Raw genomic sequence first — 24,455 nt, 5'->3', positions numbered from 1 at the left:
GAAACTTTATACCTAAAGAAAATTCCTAATTTTTCATTTTCTGGAGAGAATTAAGTTTAAACAGAAAATGATTAGTTTTAAAATATCCTGATTTTTTACATAATTCCTCAGGAAACTTCCAACGTGTTTATATTTTTAAAGAAATATTTATATGAAACTTTAAACTGTCTAAATTTTATACATAATAACTTAAGAAGACCCTTAATGTATAATTTTCTTGACAGTCTTAAATTTAAACAGAAAATGTTTAAAACTATTTTTAAAATTTTTGACTGAATAATGTTTATACATATTAATTTATGAAAAACTGTTTATAATATTTCAAACTGTTGAAACCTTATAACTTAAGAAGATTCCCAATTTTTCATTTTCTGGAGAGAATTAAGTTTAAACAGAAAATGATTAGTTTTAAAATATCCTGATTTTTTAAATAATTTCTCAAGAAACTTCCAACGTGTTTATATTTTTAAAGAAATATTTATAAAATTGTTTAATTTTTTTACATTTATTTGGAGAGCGTTCAAGAAGGAGACAAAAAAATATTTGTTGTTACAGAGTTATATTTTTACAAATGAAACATAACAATTTTGTTGTGTGGTGATTATATTTATACATAACCATTAATAAACTTTTAACACCCTTATAATTTAATATGATCTGATCAAATTTCTGTACGTAATAGCTTAAAAAGTTTTTTTAATTTGTCATGTTCTTGACAGAAAATGTTTAAGAAGTTATGAACTGTTTAAATTTTCTTCATAATACCTCAGAAAACTTCCAAAATGTTTATATTTTTAAGGATATATTTATGAAATTTTAGACTGTTTAAATTTTGTACACTTAACTTATACAGAAATATTTATGAAATATTAAACTGTCGAAAAATAACTTCCTAATTCCTAATTTTTAATTTTTTCAATATCAGAATTCTATATATAATAATTTAAGAAAACCCTAAATGTATCATTTTCTCGACAGTCTTAAATTTAAACAGAAAATGTTTAGGAAGTTACTGATTGTCCAAATTTTCTACATAAAACATCAGGAAACTTCTAAACTCTTTATATTTGTAAAAAACTATTTTTAAAATTTTTGACTGAATAATGTTTATACATATTAATTTATGAAAGACTGTTTATAATATTTCAAACTGTTGAAACTTTATATCTAATAACTTAAGAAGATTCCTAATTTTTCATTTTCTGGAGAGAATTAAGTTTAAACAGAAAATGATTAGTTTTAAAATATCCTGATTTTTTACATAATTACTCAGGAAACTTCCAACATGTTTATATTTTTAAAGAAATATTTATAAAATTGTTTAATTTTTTTACATTTATTTGGAGAGCGTTCACGAAGGAGACAAAAAGATATTTGTCGTTACAGAGTTATATTTTTACAAATGAAATATAACAATTTTGTTGTGTGGTGATTATATTTATACATAACCATTAATAAACTTTTAACACCCTTATAATTTAATCTGATCTGACCAAATTTCTGTACGTAATAGCTTAAAAAGTTTCTTTAATTTGTCATTTTCTTGACAGAAAATGTTTAAGAAGTTATGAACTGTTTAACTTTTCTACATAATACCTCAGGAAACTTCCAAAATGTTTATATTTTTAAGGATATATTTATGAAATTTTAGACTGTTGAAATTTTGTACATTTATACAGAAATATTTATGAAATATTAAACTGTCGAAAAATAACTTCCTAATTCCTAATTTTTCATTTTTTCAATATCAGAATTCTATACATAAAACTTAAGAAGACCCTTAATGTATCATTTTCTTGACAGTCTTAAATTTAAATAGAAAATGTTTAAGGAAGTTACAGATTGTCCAAATTTTCTACATAAAACATCAGGAAACTTCTAAACATTTTATATTTGTAAAAAACTATTTTTAAAATTTTTGACTGAATAATGTTTATACATATTAATTTATGAATAACTGTTTATAATATTTCAAACTGTTGAAACTTTGTACCTAATAACTTAAAAAGATTCCTAATTTTTCATTTTCTGGAGAGATTTAAGTTTAAACATAAAATGATTATTTTTAAAATATCCTGATTTTTTATATAATTCCTCAGGAAACTTCCAACGTATTTATATTTTTAAAGAAATATTTATAAATTTTTTTAAATTTTTTACATTTAACTTATACAGAACTATTTATGAAATTTTAAACTTTAATATTACATTATTACAAATATACATTATATAATATTAAATTTTTATATAGAACTGTTTAGAAAATTTATAATTTCGAAATTCTATTCCTAATAATTTAAAAAGATACTTTTATCTTTTTCTTGAGAGCCTTAAATTTAAACAGAAAATATTTAGGAAGTTACAGATTGTCCAAATTTTCTACATAAAACATCAGATAACTTCTAAACATTTTATATTTGTAAAAAACTATTTTTAAAAATTTTAACTGAATAATTTTTATACATATTAATTTATGAAAAACTGTTTATAATATTTCAAATTGTGTTGTGTTTATATTTTTAAAGAAATATTTATAAAATTGTTTAAATTTTTTACATTTAACTTATACAGAACTATTTATGAAATTTTAAACTGTCTAAATTTTATACACAATAACTTAAGAAGATCCTTAACTTTTCATTTCCTTGGGGAGTTTTAAATTTAAACAAAAATTGTGTTAAAGTATTAAACTGTCATTTACAAAATTTTGAACTGTTTAAATTTTTTACATTTATATTATACATAACTGTTTATAAAATTTTAAACTATCGATAATTTATACATAATAACTTGACTTGAGAGTCTTAAATTTAAACAGAAAATGTTTAAGAAGTTTTAAACGGTCCTAATTTTCTACATAATATCAGGAAGCTTCCAAATTGTGTATATTTTTAAAGAAATATTTATAAAATTTTAGACTGCTTAAATGTTTAACTTATACAGAACTGTTTATAAAAGTTTAAGCTATCGAAATTCTATTCCTAATAATTTAAAAACATACTTTTATCATTTTCTTGAGAGCCTTAAATTTAAACAGAACATGTTTAGGAAGTTTTAAACGATCCATTTTTTCTACAAAATACTTCAGAAAAATTCTAAACTGTTTATATTTAAAATAACTATATATAAAATTTTAAACTGATTAAATATTATACATATTAATTTTTGAAAAACTGTTTATAAAATTTCAAACTGTTAAAATTTAAAACGTAATAAATTAAGGAGATTCTTATTTTGTCATTTTTTAACAGTCCTAAATTTAAATAGAAAATTTGTGGGAAGTTTGAAACTGTTCAAATTTTGTCCATAGAATCTCAGGAAACTTTCAAAATATTCATATTTTTAAAAAACTTTTTACAGAATTATAGACTTTTTAAATATTATTCATTTAATAAAGAACAAACCAGAATAGAATTGTTTATGAAAGTGTCAGAATTCTGTACATAATAACTTAAGAAGACTCATTAATTTGTCATTTTCTTGACAGTCTTAAATTTAAACAGACAATTTTAGGAAGTTTTATTCCATTCATTTTTTCTACATGATACCACAAAAAACTTCTAAATTGCTTATATTTAAAATAACTATATATAAAAATTTTAAAGTGATTAAATACTATACATATTAATTTTTAAAAAACTGTTTATAAAATTTCAAACTGTTGAAATTTAATATGTAATAAATTAAGGAGATTCTTAATTTGTCACATTTTAACAATCCTAAATTTAAACAGAAAATTTTTAGGAAGTTTGAAACTTACAAAGTATTCATATTTTTAAAGAACTTTTTATAAAATTATAGACTCTTTAAATATTATTCATTTAACCCAGTACAGAACAGAACAAACTGTTTAAGAAACTGTCATAATTTTATACTTAATAACTTAAGAAAATCCATAATTTATGATTTTCTTGACAGTCTTAAATTTAAATAAATGTTTAGGAAGTTACAAACTATCCAAATTTTCTACATAAAACCTCAGGAAACTTATAAACGGTTTATAATTTTAAAGAACGATGTACAAATTTTTAGACTGATTAAATTTTATACATATTAATTGATGAAAAACTGTTCATAAAATTTCAAATTGAATGAAATTAAATATGTAATAAATTAAAGAGATTCTTAACATAAGTTTTAAACATTTTGTACATAATATTTCAGGAAACTTTCATTTTTTTAAAGAGCTTTAAAGATTTGTTGAAATTTTAAACTTTTTAAATTTTCTAATAATACCTCAAGAAACTTATAAATTGTATATATTTTTAAATAACTATTTATAAAATTATAAACTGTTTACATTTTCTTCGTAATACCTCAGGAAATTTCCAAAGTGTTTTAGACTGTTTAAATTTTACACCTATTAACTTAATGAATTTAAACAGTGCTTATAAGTTATTTTAATTTAGAAATTATCAGGACAGTCTGAAATTTAAACAAAAAATGATTAAGAAATTTAAACTGTTTATATTTGGGTAGAAAATAAGAAGTATTCAATTATTTAAATTGCCTTCACAATTGTTTAAATCTATAAAGAACTACATTATTTTTCTAAAGTTTTAACGACAGAAATAAAATTTTTATAGGAATTAATGTTTTAAAGATTGTACTTGTTAAAAAATATCACAGCAAAACTCAATGAAATAATATAATTGGAAATAGCTCGCTTTAACTGATGCAACAAAAACTAATTTTAACTCTGGCCACGTCCAATTTTGATTGAATTATTGATATTTGCATGTAAATTTAAATTGAATGCATTATGTTTGAAACAATTTTGACGGGAAGAATGATGAAATCAATAAAAAATGCATGTACGAATTGCACCAATAGATAAATGCGTGCGTCAGTTTTCCGTTGGTAACTCCAAACCCCAATAAATATTATCTTTGTGGTTTAGCCAAAAATGATTTCACCCAGTTTGGTTAAACATCATGGAAAAAACAAAGGATACGGCGTGGCTTCCTCAAGGTGCTCGAACGACGTAACGAGCCGACCCCCGCAGGAGTTGAGCCGGGCGGATAGGGGGGGTGGATCGAGAGCGGCGTCGAGAGATTTGCCACAATAGACGACGCATCGATCCGTCGACGTATTCATTTGTCTTCTGGTCCATTGCAACCGTCCCGATACGATGCGTTTCACCCTCCACCTTTTTGATCACCATCAGCCGGACCCGTTTTTCCATCCCCGACGCGGATCATCGTCGCTTCTCCCCAATGAATCCGGACAATGACGGCGCTTAATGAATTACGACGTGATTGAGATATTCGATTTCGAGAGCATCTCCGTTTTTTCCTTCCGTCGACGACGAATTACGTCGTCCGCGTTGTACCAAATGGATTTTGAAAGTGTTACAATGTTTTGAATTGTTTTTTTATTGTTATTATGTCGGTTGAGAAAGGACCGGTTTGATGTCGGCGGCGTTAATGGCGTCTGTGACTGGGATTATCGACCGGGGGTTCCCGAATTCTTATCTGTTTCGCACATGAACAACTTCATTACAAGATTCATCGGGCGAAATCGAAGCCGGCTCCGCCGCCAAACACAAATATTGATAGAGTCGACCCCACTTCTGTCTTTAACACGTTCCGCTGGTGAAATAAAACATGTTTTGGTACTAATAAATACGTTTTTTGCCTTTAATATTCGACAGAAATGGATCCGGGGGAAGCACCGACGTGCGGCACGGTGTGACGGTTTTTGCGAGGGTTGACGTGGGTGCGTTTTTCGGTCCGACGTCGGAACGCAATTTAAAAACGCAATATCAGTAGTAATCGGTGTGCATCGACCGTGTCCCCCGACGCCGTGATATGAATCGTGGTTCGGTAATGGACTTCGCACAGTGGATGAAGGAAAAAATGTAAGTTAACTGGGGATAATGAAGACTGTCGGATAATAAAGGCCAACTAACAAAAGTTGTTGTTGAAATGGAAACATCAGCTTTAAATCACTCTCACAAACGCCTAAAATGAGAACATGTTGCTGAGCTTTGCGGATGCACACCATTCTTCACTTTGTCGCCAATATCGTCATCAAGCTTTGTGAGAGGCTATGGCTTGGCACAAATAATCAATCGTCAATGTGCTTTGTAGTATTGTATGTAGCTATGTCATTCTGCGGTTTATTGTCTATCAATGAAAGCTTATATGATCTACAGTAGTGGGCAAATCTACCACTTCTTTATTCTATTTTATTTTTCCTAAATAAGAGGACAGACCTACTAATAATAAATACAGACTTATTGCATACCTATTTCTCAAGTTAAAGTGTGTTTGTTTCAAGAAGTTGGCGTTGCTATATAAACAGATTTCGCATAAATATTCCACAAGATAGATTAGTCGATAATTCTTCTCTAGATTTAACAGTTCCACTCTTCAACTACCGTTTTCATATCTTAGTAAGTTAGAATAATATGTTAGCTACAACGGATTTAAGTCGATATTCAACTTGGTGTCATCTAGTATCTAATCTTGGGCCCCTTCTTTTCTTTCTACTATGTAAATTAATGATTTACCATTGGCCTTTAATTGTGATAATCTATTGTTGGCTGATGATTCCTAAGTTTCCCTTTCTATCAATTCTGTTTCGGATTATGGTAATTTACACTTTCAAATTGTAATGCTCTGTAATTAGTTTGCACTAAATAATTTAATTTTTTATGTGTCTAAGTGTAGTCTTTCCTCTTTCACTTTTAAAATGAAACCTATTGTTTTTAATTAACTATATATAGTATGGAGACATCGAGTTCTGTATGTCTTTATTTTTAGAATTTCATTATATACAACCAAATTTTGATGGACACCTAAAAGATTGAGCTGTTCTAATAAAACTGAACGTACTCTGTGGGCAAATCTACCACTTCTTTATTCTATTTTATTTTTCTTAAATAAGAGGACAGACCTACTAATAATAAATACAGACTTATTCCATACCTATTTTTCAAGTTAAAGTGTGTTTGTTTCAAGAAGTTGGCGTTGTTATATAAACAGATTTCTCATAAATATTCCACAAGATAGATTAGTCTATAACTCTTCTCTAGATTTAACAGTTCTACTCTTCAACTACCGTCTTCGTATCTTAGTAAGTTAGAATAATGTCAGCTACAATGGATTTAAGTCGATATTCAACTTGGTGTCATCTGGGGTGCCACATGTATCTAATCTTGGGCCCCTTCTTTTCTTTCTACTATGTAAATTAATGATTTACCATTGGCCTTTAATTGTGATAATCTATTGTTGGCTGATGATTCCTAAGTTTCCCTTTCTATCAATTCTGTTTCGGATGATGGTAATTTACACTTTCAAATTGTAATGCTCTGAGATTAGTTTGCACTAAATAATTTAAATTTTATGTATCTAAATGTAGTCTTTCCCGTTTCACTTTTAAAATGAAACCAATTGTTTTTAATTAACTATACATAATATGGAAATATTGAGTTCTGTATGTCTTTCATTTTTAGAACTTTATTATATACATCCAAAATTTTGATGGGGAACTAAAAAATTAAGCTGTTCTAATAAAATTGAACGATCCACTCTGTTGTGTAAAAGTTTATGAAGGAAAATTAAACCCATTGTAATTTTCCTTGGTTCCAATAAGGGAAATCAAAATTTGCTACACTAATATTTCCCTAGATATCACCAGATCTAAATACTACTAGTATTACACTACAGATTATAACAACTTTGAAAATATTAAATATTTTATCCATAATTATTTTAATTAATGTAAACTATTAAAATAATATTAATTTTCTATTGTTTGTTTATACAGTATTATAAATACTACTATATTCTTATTATATAAAAGATTATGAATATTTTTGTGAATTGAGCTGGATATAAATTTAATTTTCTATTGTTTGTTTATACAGTAGTTTAAAAATTACTATATTCTTATTCTATATAATATTACACATATTTTTGTAAATTGAGCTGGACCTAAAAATATAACAACTTTAATTCTATAAGGTATGTTTAATTATAAAATCTGCGTTATTTAATTTAACAATATCACGTTGTATAATATCCTTTTTGTTTTATAATTTTGGACCATTTCCGTGACTCGACCATAAAAATAATTTTATTGACAGAACGTTCATATTAAAAAATTGCCTAAAATGAGAACATGTTGCTGAGCTTTGCGGATGCACACCATTCTTCACTTTGTCGCCAATATCGTCATCAAGCTTTGTGAGAGGCTATGGCTTGGCACAAATAATCAATCGTCAATGTGCTTTGTAGTATTGTATGTAGCTATGTCATTCTGCGGTTTATTGTCTATCAATGAAAGCTTATATGATCTACAGTAGTGGGCAAATCTACCACTTCTTTATTCTATTTTATTTTTCCTAAATAAGAGGACAGACCTACTAATAATAAATACAGACTTATTGCATACCTATTTCTCAAGTTAAAGTGTGTTTGTTTCAAGAAGTTGGCGTTGTTATATAAACAGATTTCTCATAAATATTCCACAAGATAGATTAGTCTATAACTCTTCTCTAGATTTAACAGTTCTACTCTTCAACTACCGTCTTCGTATCTTAGTAAGTTAGAATAATGTCAGCTACAATGGATTTAAGTCGATATTCAACTTGGTGTCATCTGGGGTGCCACATGTATCTAATCTTGGGCCCCTTCTTTTCTTTCTACTATGTAAATTAATGATTTACCATTGGCCTTTAATTGTGATAATCTATTGTTGGCTGATGATTCCTAAGTTTCCCTTTCTATCAATTCTGTTTCGGATGATGGTAATTTACACTTTCAAATTGTAATGCTCTGAGATTAGTTTGCACTAAATAATTTAAATTTTATGCATCTAAATGTAGTCTTTCCCGTTTCACTTTTAAAATGAAACCAATTGTTTTTAATTAACTATACATAATATGGAAATATTGAGTTCTGTATGTCTTTCATTTTTAGAACTTTATTATATACATCCAAAATTTTGATGGGGAACTAAAAAATTAAGCTGTTCTAATAAAATTGAACGATCCACTCTGTTGTGTAAAAGTTTATGAAGGAAAATTAAACCCATTGTAATTTTCCTTGGTTCCAATAAGGGAAATCAAAATTTGCTACACTAATATTTCCCTAGATATCACCAGATCTAAATACTACTAGTATTACACTACAGATTATAACAACTTTGAAAATATTAAATATTTTATCCATAATTATTTTAATTAATGTAAACTATTAAAATAATATTAATTTTCTATTGTTTGTTTATACAGTATTATAAATACTACTATATTCTTATTATATAAAAGATTATGAATATTTTTGTGAATTGAGCTGGATATAAATTTAATTTTCTATTGTTTGTTTATACAGTAGTTTAAAAATTACTATATTCTTATTCTATATAATATTACACATATTTTTGTAAATTGAGCTGGACCTAAAAATATAACAACTTTAATTCTATAAGGTATGTTTAATTATAAAATCTGCGTTATTTAATTTAACAATATCACGTTGTATAATATCCTTTTTGTTTTATAATTTTGGACCATTTCCGTGACTCGACCATAAAAATAATTTTATTGACAGAACGTTCATATTAAAAAATTGCCTAAAATGAGAACATGTTGCTGAGCTTTGCGGATGCACACCATTCTTCACTTTGTCGCCAATATCGTCATCAAGCTTTGTGAGAGGCTATGGCTTGGCACAAATAATCAATCGTCAATGTGCTTTGTAGTATTGTATGTAGCTATGTCATTCTGCGGTTTATTGTCTATCAATGAAAGCTTATATGATCTACAGTAGTGGGCAAATCTACCACTTCTTTATTCTATTTTATTTTTCCTAAATAAGAGGACAGACCTACTAATAATAAATACAGACTTATTGCATACCTATTTCTCAAGTTAAAGTGTGTTTGTTTCAAGAAGTTGGCGTTGTTATATAAACAGATTTCTCATAAATATTCCACAAGATAGATTAGTCTATAATTCTTCTCTAGATTTAACAGTTCCACTCTTCAACTACTGTCTTCGTATCTTAGTAAGTTAGAATAATATGTTAGCTACAACGGATTTAAGTCGATATTCAACTTGGTGTCATCTGGGGTGTCACAAGTATCTAATCTTGGGCCCCTTCTTTCCTTTCTACTATGTAAATTAATGATTTACCATTGGCCTTTAATTGTGATAATCTATTGTTGGCTAATGATTCCTAGTTTCCCTTTCTATCAATTCCGTTTTGGATTATGATAATTTACACTTTCAAATTGTAATGCTGTGTGATTAGTGTGCACTAAATAATTTAAATTTTTATATGTCTAAGTGTAGTCTTTCCTCTTTCACTTTTAAAATGAAACCTATTGTTTTTAATTAACTATACATAGTATGGAGACATCGAGTTCTGTATGTCTTTATTTTTAGAATTTCATTATGTACAACCAAATTTTGATGGACACCTAAAAGATTGAGCTGTTCTAATAAAATTGAACGTACTCTGTGGGAAAATCTACCACTTCTTTATTCTATTTTATTTTTCTTAAATAAGAGGACAGACCTACTAATAATAAATACAGACTTATTGCATACCTATTTCTCAAGTTAAAGTGTGTTTGTTTCAAGAAGTTGGCGTTGTTATATAAACAGATTTCTCATAAATATTCCACAAGATAGACTAGTCTATAATTCTTCTCTAGATTTAACAGTTCCACTCTTCAACTACCGTCTTCGTATCTTAGTAAGTTAGAATAATATGTCAGCTACAACGGATTTAAGTCGATATTCAACTTGGTGTCATCTGGTATCTAATTTTGGGCCCCTTCTTTTCTTTCTACTATGTAAATTAATGATTTACCATTGGCCTTTAATTGTGATAATCTATTGTTGGCTGATGATTCCTAAGTTTCCCTTTCTATCAATTCTGTTTCGGATAATGGTAATTTACACTTTCAAATTGTAATGCTCTGTGATTAGTTTGCACTAAATAATTTAAATTTATATGTGTCTAAGTGTAGTCTTTCCTCTTTCATTTTTAAAATGAAACCTATTGTTTTTAATTAACTATACATAGTATGGAGACATCGAGTTCTGTATGTCTTTATTTTTAGAATTTCATTATATACAACCAAATTTTGATGGACACCTAAAAGATTGAGCTGTTCTAATAAAATAGAACGTACTCTGAGGGAAAATCTACCACTTCTTTATTCTATTTTATTTTTCTTAAATAAGAGGACAGACCTACTAATAATAAATACAGACTTATTGCATACCTATTTCTCAAGTTAAAGTGTGTTTGTTTCAAGAAGTTGGCGTTGTTATATAAACAGATTTCTCATAAATATTCCACAAGATAGACTAGTCTATAATTCTTCTCTAGATTTAACAGTTCCACTCTTCAACTACCGTCTTTGTATCTTAGTAAGTTAGAATAATATATCAGCTACAACGGATTTAAGTCGATATTCAACTTGGGGTCATCTGGGGTGTCACAAGTATCTAATCTTGGGCCCCTTCTTTTCTTTCTGCTAAGGAGAACTAAAAGATTAAGCTGTTCTAATAAAATTGAACGTACTGTTGTGAAAAGTTTATGAAGGAAAATTAAACCCATTGTAATTTTCCTTGGTTCCAATAAGGGAAATCAAAATTTGCTACACTAATATTGTCCCTCGATATCACCAGATCTAAAAACTACAGTAGTATTACACTACACATTATAGCAGCTTTGAAAATGTTAAATATTTTATCCATAATTCTTTTAATTAATGTAAACTATTAAAATAATATTAATTTTCTATTGTTTGTTTATACAGTATTATAAATATTACTATATTCTTATTATATAAAAAATTACGAATATTTTTTTGACTTGAGTTGGATATAAATTTAATTTTCTATTGTTTGTTTACACAGTAGTTTAAAAATTACTATATTTTTATTCTATATAATATTACACATATTTTTGTAAATTGAGTTGGAGTAAATATAACAACTTTAATTCTATGAGGTATTTTTAATTATAAAATCTGTGTTATTTAATTTAACAATAACACTTTGTATAATATCCTTTTTGTTTTATAATTTTCGACCATTTCCGTGACTCGACCATAAAAATGATTTTATTGACAGAACGTTCATATTAAAAAATTGTTCATGCTTTTATTCTTTAAAACAATGTAACTTTATATTTAAACAAAGGTAGAAGGCTAGTATGTTGTAAAACCGATAATTAAACAAGTCATAATAGTTTTATATTGAATTTTAATGAGTCTTTTGTGCGCAAGTTGTTCAGAGGCACTTTTAAATGTGCCTCTTCACGCCAATTCGTTACATAAGTAAATTTTGAATCTTTCTTTTTGGTTCAAACTTCAAGCACGTGCTTTAAGGTTGTTTGTTGTTTCAAAGATAGGGGGACTGAAGCGTGCCTCTAACCAATGAGATAAATACCGACACAAATGAAGTTCCCAAACATTTTTAATACTGCATCAATTTTCTGTTATGATATGACGCCAACCAATAATAACACGGGAAAATTTACTAATTAAATATAATCAAAAAATATAAGAAATTTTATTAAATATATGGATATCTTAGATAAAATATTAATTCTAAATTTGAAAAAATTTTGTTTTTGCTTGAAATTTTTATGAAATGACGCCAACCAATAATAACACGGAAAAATTTACTAATTAAATATAATAAAAAATATAAAAAAATTATTAAATATATGGGTATCTTAGATAAAAATTAATTCTAAATTTGAAAAAATTTTGTTTTTGCTTGAAATTTTTATGAAATCATTTTTAATACTATATGCCTATTTTTTTTCAAAAAATTAATAAAAAATAGCACAAAATGTCGATAACGTAAATTTTCAATTTTTTATGAATTTTTGAAAATTTAACAATTTTTATATAATAAAAAATCAAAAAATTAATATTTTTTTCGTTTTCATTTTTAGAAGTAATGAAGAACTTATGCCTATTTTTTCAAAAAGTTAATAAAAAATAGCACAAAATGTCGATAACGTAATTTTTCAATTTTTATATGAATTTTTAAAAATTTAACAATTTTTATACAATAAAAAATCAAAAAATCAATATTTTTCACATTTTTTTAGTGTTCTATTTTTAGAAGTAATGAAGATCTTATGCCTATTTCATTAAAAAAGTTAATAAAAAATAGCATAAAATGTCGATAACGTAATTTTTCAATTTTTTATGATTTTTTAAAAATTTAACAAATTTTATATAATAAAAAATGAATATTTTTTCATAATTTTTTAGTGTTCTATTTTTAGAAGTAATAGTAACTGTCTTGGTCAATTGCAAAAAAAAACAAAATTTCCTAGAGAAAAATTAATTTTAAATTTGAACTACTGGATATTTAAGATATTTCCTTGGAATTTTTATGAAAAAAAAAAATTATAAGCTTTATATTATAAGTTTTATAAGAAAGTTCATCAGAAATGAAATATTTTGAAAAAAAGCAAATAAATATACATAACCTAACTTAACCTAACCTAACCTATTTTTTCATATAAAATAGAATATTTAAACAAAAAATGTCAATAATTTTTTAGAGAAAAAATAATTTTCAATTTAAAAAATACTGTTTTTTTGAGTTTTTTTTAGTAATTTTTATGAACACATTTATTAATTTAATTTTTTTTTCCAAATTTGTAAATGTTTTAACAATAAGATTTTCATATATTTATATAACGAACTTAACATTTTTTTAAATAAACAAGATCATAAATTTTCAAACATATATGATATACTGATAAGTTTTATAAGAAAGTTCATCATAAATGCAATATTTTCAAAAAAAAAAAAAATGTACATAACCTAACTTAATCTAACCTAATCTATTTTTTTTTTTTTTTTTCATAAAAAATAGAATATTTTCAAAAAGAAGTCAATAACGCAATTTTTAAATTTTTTATGAAATGAAATATTAGAGAAAATATAATTTTCAATTTAAAAAATACAGTTTTCCTGAGGTAATTTTTATGAACACATTTATTAATTTAAATTTTTTTCCCAAATTTGTAAATAGTTTAACAATAAGATTTTCATATGTTTATATAACAAACTTTTTTTTAAATTTTTAAATAAACAAGATCATAAATTTCCAAACATATATGATATAATGGTAAGTTTTATAAGAAAGTTCATCAGAAATTATAAATTTTCAAAAAAAAGCAAAGAAATATACATAACCTCACTTAATCTAACCTAACCTATTTCTTTCATGAAAAAAAATTGTCAATAACGTAATTTTTTTATGGACACATTTATTAATTTAAATTTTTTTCCAAATTTGTAAATATTTTAATAAGATTTTCATATGTTTATATAACGAACTTAATTTTTTTTTTTAAATAAACAAAATCATAAATTTCCAAAAATACTTGATATAATGATAAATAGAAAAAACAACTATCACCAATGGATATCTCGTAAACTTTGAGTAAATTCAGTCGATAATAAATAATAACTTTATCTGTTGATAGTAAAAAAATATATTAAAAACAGAGTATTAAAAAAACATACAAAATCATGAAAAAAATATAAATATTTTTTTATAAAAATTACAAAATTTTCAAAAATTTATAAAAAATTGAAAAATTACATTATTGCCATTTTTATTAAATATTCTATTTTTGTTCAATTTTTGTTTCTCAATAAAATATAAAAAATCATAAAAAATTATAAATATTTTTTTATTAAATTTCATAAAAATTACAAAATTTCCAAAAATTTATAAAAAATTAAATAATTACATTAATGACAATCTTTTTTTTTTTGAAAATAATCAATTTTTGATTAACTTTCTGAAAAAAATATAGACAGGCTGTACTAATAAAAATTTTCCATAAGAATTTCATGAAAAAACATCAAAAATCAGTATTGCTATATTTGATAAATTTTTTGAAGAAAATAAGCATATAGTACATTTTTTTAATTACAAATAAAAATCGCTAACGCTATGCAAGAAATCTTTGAGGACAAATACATATTTGCTAATAACCCTTAAGTGGTTGATGCGGTTAATAAAATTAAAAAAAAATAAAAATCGTAATAATCAGTATTTTTTCTAATTTCAAATTAATTTTTCTCTAAGAAACTGGATATTTAAAAGTACATCCAATTCAAGAAATACAGCTCATATTTTTCATAAGAATATCCTAACGACTTTAAACATCCTGGTGACTAACTATTAAACGTAATTAGTTTCTCTGTAAGCATGTTTAATTAATATGCCATATTTGTATTATTATTATTATTTGTAATAATAAAATTATTTTAAGATTCATTAAAATTAATTAATTCCATCGGATATATTTGAGTTCATTTCAAATCTTCCTTAGCCTAAACTACCTTACCCAGCTATACCTCGTTTCCAAAGTTCACAGGTGACTTACCAACTTGAAACTGTGTGGCCAACAAAGCTGCAACAAAGAAAAACGAACACACATTAAAATCGAATTAAATCGCTAATGAACGGGGACAAGAATAAAACAACAAATTGACAAAAGGTCCCGTGCCAAGATAACTTTTCGCCCCGTTTCGCGAACAACACAACAAAATGGGGAAAAAAAAGTGTGCTAAAAGCCCCGCGTCGCGATTTATTTGAGCGGTTGTCTGGCAGCCTGTCCATTATGCCGTTCAATCGGAGCGGGCACGTCAACGCTCCGAAATATTTACGCCGTTCCGAACGATCCAAATCCAATCTGACTCGAGAGCAACGCAGAAGATGGTCGGGATAAATATGAATGTCGCGCACAAAAAAACACGGTCATAACATTTGTAAGCGACGCTTCAAGTGTTCGCTTAATGTTCGCAATCGCTTTTTTTGAGCAGTTCGATTTAGGATAAAAAAGCGTCTTGGGGATAATTGAGGGGGTGGGAAGTTGATTAATATCTGTTAAATGTCTCTAAGGATGTTGTGAAGGCAAATAACAATAGTATAGGAAAAAAAGGGTACATCCCTGATGTTTTTATTTTATTTAGAAAAAACTCTACATGTTTCGACTTAAATAAATCATCATCATCGTACATCGTAAGTCTAAAAGAAATACAGTCACACTGAGTGGAAATTGGTTGACAAAAGGATTATCTCGACGATTTGCTGAATCTTTTCATGGTAAATAAAAGTTATTTAGACATTTACTCATTGACCTAAAATGAAAAATCAACGGTAAATAAAATTTATTTATGGATAAATGTAATGTATGTTCTATGTAAAATTAATGGTATATCATTAATTTTATTTATTTATTTTAAATGTACTATAAAACTACTATTAAATGTGGATTTGAAAGTATTTATATAGGTCTCTGATGACATTTCCAGGTTAAAAAGTGTAGAGCTTTAAAATAAAATAAAGATAAAAGCAAAAAATGTATCTTTAATGGTATATAATATGTACTGTTAATATGGATAACAAACTACAAAAAAATATATAAAAAAATAAAGTCCACTAATCCAAATTAATTAAATATACACAAAAAAACAAAATTTATAGTCAAAAAATTTGTCTTAAATTGAAAAGGTGAAGAAGATAATGTACTCACTATAAAAATAGTATTAAATATTTTAATTATTTGACTTGTAGCACAAATGGAAATACCAAATTAATAAAATATATTATTAATAAAATTCGAAATACAAACAAAAATCTAATTTGAAGACCAAAATTTTGATTTTTAACCCTTAAATAGGCAAAGAAGTAAGACACATTTTAATGTACTTTCTATAAAAATAGATTGTTTAATTTTAATTAACCACAAACGGAAAAACAAAATTAAAAAAAAATATTTTATTAAAAAAATTAAAATGCAAAAAATACAAGTTTGTAGTTTAAAATTTTGATTTCTAACACTAACAGATTAAAAAGGTAAAGAAATTAAAACACATTTTCATGTAATCTCTCTAAAAATAAATTGTTTAATTTTAATTATTTGAATTGTAGCCCAAATGGAAATGCTAAATAACATATTTTATTAAAAAAATTACAGATACAAAAAGAATCAAATTTGTATCCAAAAAAATTGACTTCTAACACTTGAATTGAAAAGGTGAAGAAGTTAAGACACATTTTGATAAACTCATTATAAAAATACATTGTTTAATTTTAATTGTTTGAATTATAGCACAAATGGAAAAACCAAATTAATAAAATATTTTATTAATAAAAATCAAATTTGTAGTCAAAAAAATTGACTTATAACACAATTCAAAAAGTGAAGAAGGTAAGACACATTTTAATAAAATCACTATAAAAATACATTGTTTAATTTTAATTGTTTGACTTGTAGCACAAATGGAAATACCAAATTAATAAAATATTTTAATAATAAAATTTGAGATCCAAAAAAAATCTAATTTGTAGTCAAAAATTTTTATTTTTAACCATTAAATAGGCAAAGAAGTAAGACACATTTTAATGTACTTTCTATAAAAATAGATTGGTTAATTTTAATCAAAAACAAACAGGAAAACCGAATTAAAAAAAAATATTGTATTAATAAAACACAAGACACAAAAAAAAAAACAAATTTATAGTTAAAAATTTTGATTTCTAACACTTAAATTAAAGAGGTAAAGGAATTAAAACATTTTTTCATGTAATCTCTCTAAAAATAAATTGTTTAATTTTAATTATTTGAATTGTAGCACAAATGGAAAAGCCAAATAAAATATTTTATTAAAAAAATTCCAGACACAAAAAGAATCAATTTTGTACCCAAAAAATTTGACTTCTAACACTTGAATTGAAAAGGGGTTAAAGAAGTTAAGACACATTTTGATAAACTCATTATAAAAACACAGCCAAAAATTTTGATTTTTAATCCTTAATTTGGGAAGGGGAAGAAGTTAAGACACATTTTAATGCACTCTATAAAAATATATTATTTAATTTAAATTATTTGAATTGTACCACAGATAGAAATACCAAATTAATTTAAATATTTTATTAATAAAATTCGTGATACAAAAATAATCAAATTTGTAGTCAAGATACAAGGAAATCAAATTTGTAATAAAAAATTTGATTTCTGACACTTAAATTGAAAAGATTGAGACACATTTTAATGTATTTTCTATAAAAATAGATTGTTTAATTTTAATTATTTGAATTGTAGCAAAAACGGTTAGACCAAATTAATAAAATATTAAATTAATAAAACTCAAGACAAAAAAATTAAATTTATAGTTAAAAATTTTTACTTCTAACAATTAAATTGAAAAGGTGAAGAAGTTAAGACACATTTTAATGTACTCACTATAAAAATACATTGTAATTTTAATTATTTGAGTTATAGAACAAATGGAAAGACCAAATTGATTGAATATTTTATTACTGAAACTAAAGATACAAAAAAAATCAAATTTGTAGTCAAAAATCTTGTCTTGTAACCCTTAAATTGAAAAGGTGAAGAAGTTAATTTTAATTATTTGAATTATAGCACAAATGAAAAGACAAAATTAATAAAATATTTTATTAATAAAACTCAAAATACAAAAAAATCGACTTCTAACCCTTATATTGATAAGGTGAATACATTTTAAGGTACTTTCAATAAAAATATATTGTTTAATTTTAATTTTTTGAATTCTAGCACAAATGTAAATACCAAATTAATAAAATATTTTATTATTAAAAGTCAAGATATAAAAAAAAAATTACATCCAAAAATTTTGATTTTTAACACTTAAATTGAAGAGATGAAAAAGTTACACAGACACTTTTTAATTTTCTTTCTAAAAAAATATATTATTAAAATTTAAATTTTGAATTGTAGCACCAAATTAATAAAATATTTTATTAAAAAAACTCAAAATATATATAAAAAAATAAATTTATAGCCAAAAATAACTTCTAACTCTTAGATTTTAATTCTGTTGAACTGTAGCTCAAATTTAAAGACCAAATTCATTTTTGATGTATTTTTGAACGTGATAAGTATAAGTTAAAGTGGCGAGCAAACTTTTTGGGGGTGATGTATAGTCCGGTTGACACTTTTATGCAAAAAGGCAATTTCCGGTTTCCGGTCTGTTCCGACTTCCCGCTCGTGAATGTTATCGTCCCCTCAGAAACTAAAACGCTTGGATAAGGGTAAACTATTACTGCTATTATCCCTTTTAAACACTCCGTAAGATTACGCAGCTGTTTTACTTGTCTCACTTACGAACGTCGACGAAACCGAATTAAAAATCGACAAACAACGGGGGAACACGTCCAAACGTGGACGGGATAAATCAAAAGTATCCACGGTCGACACGGCGGAAAATGAAAAGGAAAGGACCGGAGGTCCCGTTGGAACACTACTCCGGGGAGCGATTACCTAAAATCCTCGGATTCAAATCCCCGCAGCGATAGAGGTTCGGGGGCCATAATGTAAACGGTCCGATCGATAAACTGGGGCCCCCGGTTTCGGACGATCCGCCGCGCCGTTCCGCGCTCGACGCCGCGAACCGAATCGCTCTGCAAAAACGACGGATTTTATCTCGGTTTCGGGTCATTTTTGCCATTCGGAGTTTCCACGATTGTTTAAACGGTCCTTTCTGCGAAACAATCGTACGGTTTTTCATTGATTCACGATTGTTTCAATTGATTGACTCATCAATGTAATTTCAATGATGATACGGTCGGGCTTCACTCGAATCACCATTTGCCCGGAAAAAACTTATCACGACTCTTTATAATCGAATACAGAATGAAACAATTATGAATTTATTCAGCATATTTGTATTTAACTATATACATTATTTGAATTTTCTCTTTCTGCCTATACTATTTATTTTTTCCTACATTGTTTTTAGGACCAAACTGGTCCATCCATATATCCAAGCTTCATGAGGTCAAAAATCACCTTAAAGGAAGAGAAAAAGCACGTCGCATTCGAAATGTATTTGGAGAAGATGGTGTAAGTGATGAAGTGGCACAATTTTGGTTTCATCAGTTTAAAACTAACAATGAATGCATTGAAGATAAACAACATCAAGGTCATTCTGAAACCTATACCAACATTTAAATTAAGCAATATCTGGTACAAAATCCTTGTGTAAAATGTTTGAAAATAGGTCAGTCATTAAACTGCGATGAATCAACCATAGAAAAAGGCTTCATGCAACAAATGGATTCCATATGAAGCAAGTTAGAATAACATACTCAGGCATTTAACAATTGCCAATACTCATCCATTTATTTCATGTTACAAAAAATGTTTTAATTACGATAATTCTCGCTATTCTAAACAATGAGTTGGAGCTGTTAAACTTAGTAGAACAATACTTCAAAAGAGCGTAACACCAGAATAATTTTGATGATTGTGAGGTGGGCCATCCATTTTCATGTTGACTACTTACTAAGAGTCCAGACGATCTACTGTTCAGAAATTGGCAGAGATCGTAAAAACAAAGACGTGCCTCTTTAGTTAATAGAAATAGTGTTCTTTTTCATGATAAAGTAATCCAACAAAATCATCTGAAGACTCAGATGACGCTTCAAAATGGGGGCAATATCAAGTAATTCGAGTTATCGAAGTTGATGATATCACAAAGTGATTTTTCAAAGATGAGTTTCTTTAGTTAATAGAAAAGGAGTTCTTCTTCTTCATTATAAAGCAAATCCACATTTTTCTTTAGAGACTCAGAGGAAGCTTCAAAATGTTAAATGGGAAGGTAATTTTTTGTTTCAAACTCCTTTCAAAAACTTCAAATCATTTTAATATACCTTATTTATTTCATACCTTTCTAACATCATACTAATATAACCTCTTAAGAAAATTGACAAATATAATATTTTCTTTCAAAATCCTTTAAAAGATTTTTCAAAATAAATTTATGCCTCAACACAAATGATGTTGATCGAAATCAACGGAATAATAATCAATTGAATTAACGATTTCCTTCAAAAATTAGACTCACCAAAGGTGTTGAGAAATATTTGATTCGATATACCTTTAACTTTAGGTTGATTGAATAGAAGTCTATAAGCTTCTATAAATCATAATAATATGATCTCTTAGTAAAGTTGACAAATTTTGTAACATAATATTTTCTTTTAAAATTCTTTTAATGATTAAAAAAAGAAAATTTGTGCCTGAACAGAGATAGTCATCAAAACTCACGGAATGGTAAACAATTGAATGAAAGATTTTATCAAAAAATTTAACTCACCAAAGGTGTTGAAAGATATTTGATTTGAAGTATCAAGACATTCGAGTTATCAAAGTTGATAGATAATATCACAATTGATCAAGATCATGAAAAACTTTCTCAAAAATGAGCTTCTTTAGTTAATAGAAATGGTGTTCTTTTCCTTCATGATAAAGCAAATCCACATTTCTCTTTAGAGAATTAGAGGAACGTTCAAAATGTTTAATGGGAAGATAATTTTTTGTTTCATGTCCTTTCTAAGACTTTTTTAAAAAAATGTGAGCTACTCTTTAACTTTAGTTTGGTTGAACAGAAGTCTATAAACTTCTATAAATCATACTAATATGATCTCTTGGTAAAATTGCCAAATTTTATAATATAATATTTTCTTTAAAAATCCTTTTAAAGATTAAAAAAAAGAAAATTTATGCCTGAACAGAGATAGTCATCAAAATTTACGGAATGGTAAACAATTGAATGAAGGATTTCATCCAAAAATTTGACTCACCAAAGGTGTTAAGTAATATTTGATTTGAAATATCAAGACATTCGAGTTATCAAAGTTGATAATATCATAATTGATCAAGATCATGAAAAACTTTCTCAAAGATGAGCTTCTTTAGTTAATGGAAATGGTGTTCATCTTCTTCATGATAAAGCAAATCCACATTTTTCTTTAGAGACTCAGAGGAAACTTCAAAATGTTAAATGGTAAGATAATTTTTTGTTTCATGTCCTTTCTAAGACTTTTTTTAAAAAATATAAGCTACTCTTTAACTTTAGTTTGGTTGAATAGAAGTTTATAAACTTCTATAAATCATACTAATATAATCTTCTAGTAAAATTGACAAATTTTGTAATATATTTTCTTTTAAAATTCTTTTAAAGATTAAAAAAAAATGAATAAAATTTATGCCTGAACAGAGATAGTCTTGAAAATTCACGGAATAGTAAACAATTGAATTTCCTTCAAAAATTCGACTCACCAAATGTGTTGAGAAATGGTTGATTCGAAATATCAAGACATTCGAGTTATCAAAGTTGATAATATCATAACTGATCAAGTTCATGAAAAGCTTTCTTAAAGATGAGCTTTAGTTAATAGAAATGGTGTTCTTCTTCATCATGATAAAGCAAATCCACATATTTCTTTAGAGACTCGGAGGAAGCTTCAAAATGTTAAATGGGAATGTAATTTCTTCTTTCAAAGTTCTTTCAAAGACTTTAACAAAAAAATTTAAGTTTTTCTATAACTTTAGATTGGTTGAACAAAAGCCTATTCATAAATATAATAAAAAAGTGATTTTTATGTACCTTATATATTTCATAGCTTTTTTACATCATACTAATATGACCTCTTGATAAAATTGACAAATTTTATAATGTAATATTTTCTTTCAAAATCCTTTTAAATATTTTTCAAAATAAATTTATGCCTGAACCCAAATAAAACAATTGAATTAAGGATTTCCTCTAAATATTCGACTCACCAAAGATGTTGAGAAATATTTGATTCGAAATATTAAGACATTCGAGTTATCAAAGTTAATAAAATCAAAAGTGATCAAGTTCATGAACAACTTTCTCAAAGATGAGCTTCTTTAGTTAATAGAAATGGTGTTCTTCTTCTTCATGACAAAGCAAATCCACATTTTTCTTCAGGAAGCTTCAAAATGTAAAATTGGGAAGGTGTAACTAATTCACAATATTGAAGTATTTGTCATAAGTACACTTTTTATTAACGTTGTTTCCGTCGAATATCATCTGTATAAATAAATATTTTATCACTCACTCATCCCAAATCCACAATACCATATGTAAATCTCCCCAGTATTCAGTCCGATGCGGAAAAGGAAAAACGAACAAGAAAAAAAACTGCAACCGTGTATTCCTCCAACGTTTTATGTCTTTAACGTTGATCCCGTTATCCTGCACGGGCTCTCAAAAGGATGTAATCGGCCTCCCTCGGGATTATTCCCCAGATGCATTTTACTAAGTGAATCACTACAACGACGCAACAATGTTTCGACACGCAATTAGGGCTTTTTATGTGTCCATGTAAATTTCATTTTGTATAACCAAATTGTATTTATTTATGTTACGGAACGGCGCAGGAAACGAAATCAATAATTCATTTAACGAACGACCTACAAATGACCATTTGTGATTCGTTTTATTTTTTATATTTTTCACATATTATATGCCAGCCATTAATCATCCGTATTGATCCGAACGGCACGTAAACAATTTACACTGTTATTTATTTATTCTCACGTTCCGTTTCTCTAACGCATTGAAGTCTTGCGAAAGAATAAAAATGCACAATTAAATGCAAGGTCTCACTATATCCGAGCTCTCGAAACCTTGGAATTACTCAGCAAACGTTTGCTTCACCTCCAATGAACGCTGTTCCAATATTAGAGGGAAAAAAACGAAAACAAATGCGAGACAAACGCAGGAAAAGATAAAGTGTCGGTTTTGGGAGCGTAACAGAATCAATTTACTGGTAGCACGGTGATCATTATATCAGACACCGTGACTACAACTCAATAAAAGTCCATATAATATATCGAGTTAGGGATATTGCAGACGGACCCTCCCTTTCTCTCGCCCCCCAAAAAGCGGATTCTCACTCCGGCACGTCGGCTTTCCGGCCGATCAACGGCCGACTTTTATAACGTGGGGTGGTTTTATGACTTCTTGTTGCCGCATTCGCATTCGTCACAGATAACGCACTCGGCGGACTAATTTTAATGTCGTTATGTTTCTGTTAGCCGATAATTTTATCGCACGAATCAACAGGTTCAAGAACGCGGCGACGATGAGGCGCAGGAGGTCGAAAAACCGTGCACGGTGTGTCGAAATTAAACGGCCCGATTCATTAAGATTCACGACCCGACCGGTAAAATCTAGGTGAAACGGCCACCGTTAGTTACATTTTTTTTTTTTTAGTATCTGTTTATAAATCGTGCGTTGAACTCGGGATTTGTGAAAGTTTCGCGCCCGCACGACAATTACATGTCATTTGAGCGTTTTGCAAAAGTGAAATCGGATCTAGCCGTTTTGAGAGACGGATTTTTTACTTTCGATTCGCACTCCTTGCGACCGGATATTAACTGGAAAACAATTAGGCGTAATGTTTCAAATGTTCCCTCGTTTTTAATCTAGACAAAACGTTTTATTTAATCAGTTAATGGACGGGGGGGGTGGAAGAGCAAAGCTCGCGTTCATCCCCAACACAATTTACAGGAGTGTGCAGTTACATCCTGAATTTATCTGTGCCATAAAATTGAACATAGTGTTTGTACGGTTAA

The 24,455-nt window shown here is 27.1% G+C and overlaps 1 protein-coding gene across 1 annotated transcript in view; it reads right to left on the bottom strand.

Moving 5' to 3' along the window:
• Window positions 1–24,455, bottom strand: part of LOC109597106 (protein Skeletor, isoforms B/C) — a 71,722-nt gene that overhangs the window by 36,345 nt on the left and 10,922 nt on the right. Inside the window, exon 2 of the mRNA XM_049967236.1 lies at window positions 15,399–15,425. Coding sequence (XP_049823193.1) covers window positions 15,399–15,425 — 27 coding nt within the window. The remainder of the gene's footprint in view (window positions 1–15,398; window positions 15,426–24,455) is intronic.

Source organism: Aethina tumida, chromosome 5, assembly GCF_024364675.1.
Source record: "Aethina tumida isolate Nest 87 chromosome 5, icAetTumi1.1, whole genome shotgun sequence".
Lineage (NCBI taxonomy): Eukaryota > Metazoa > Arthropoda > Insecta > Coleoptera > Nitidulidae > Aethina > Aethina tumida.
This window is presented reverse-complemented; position numbering and strand designations above follow the sequence as displayed.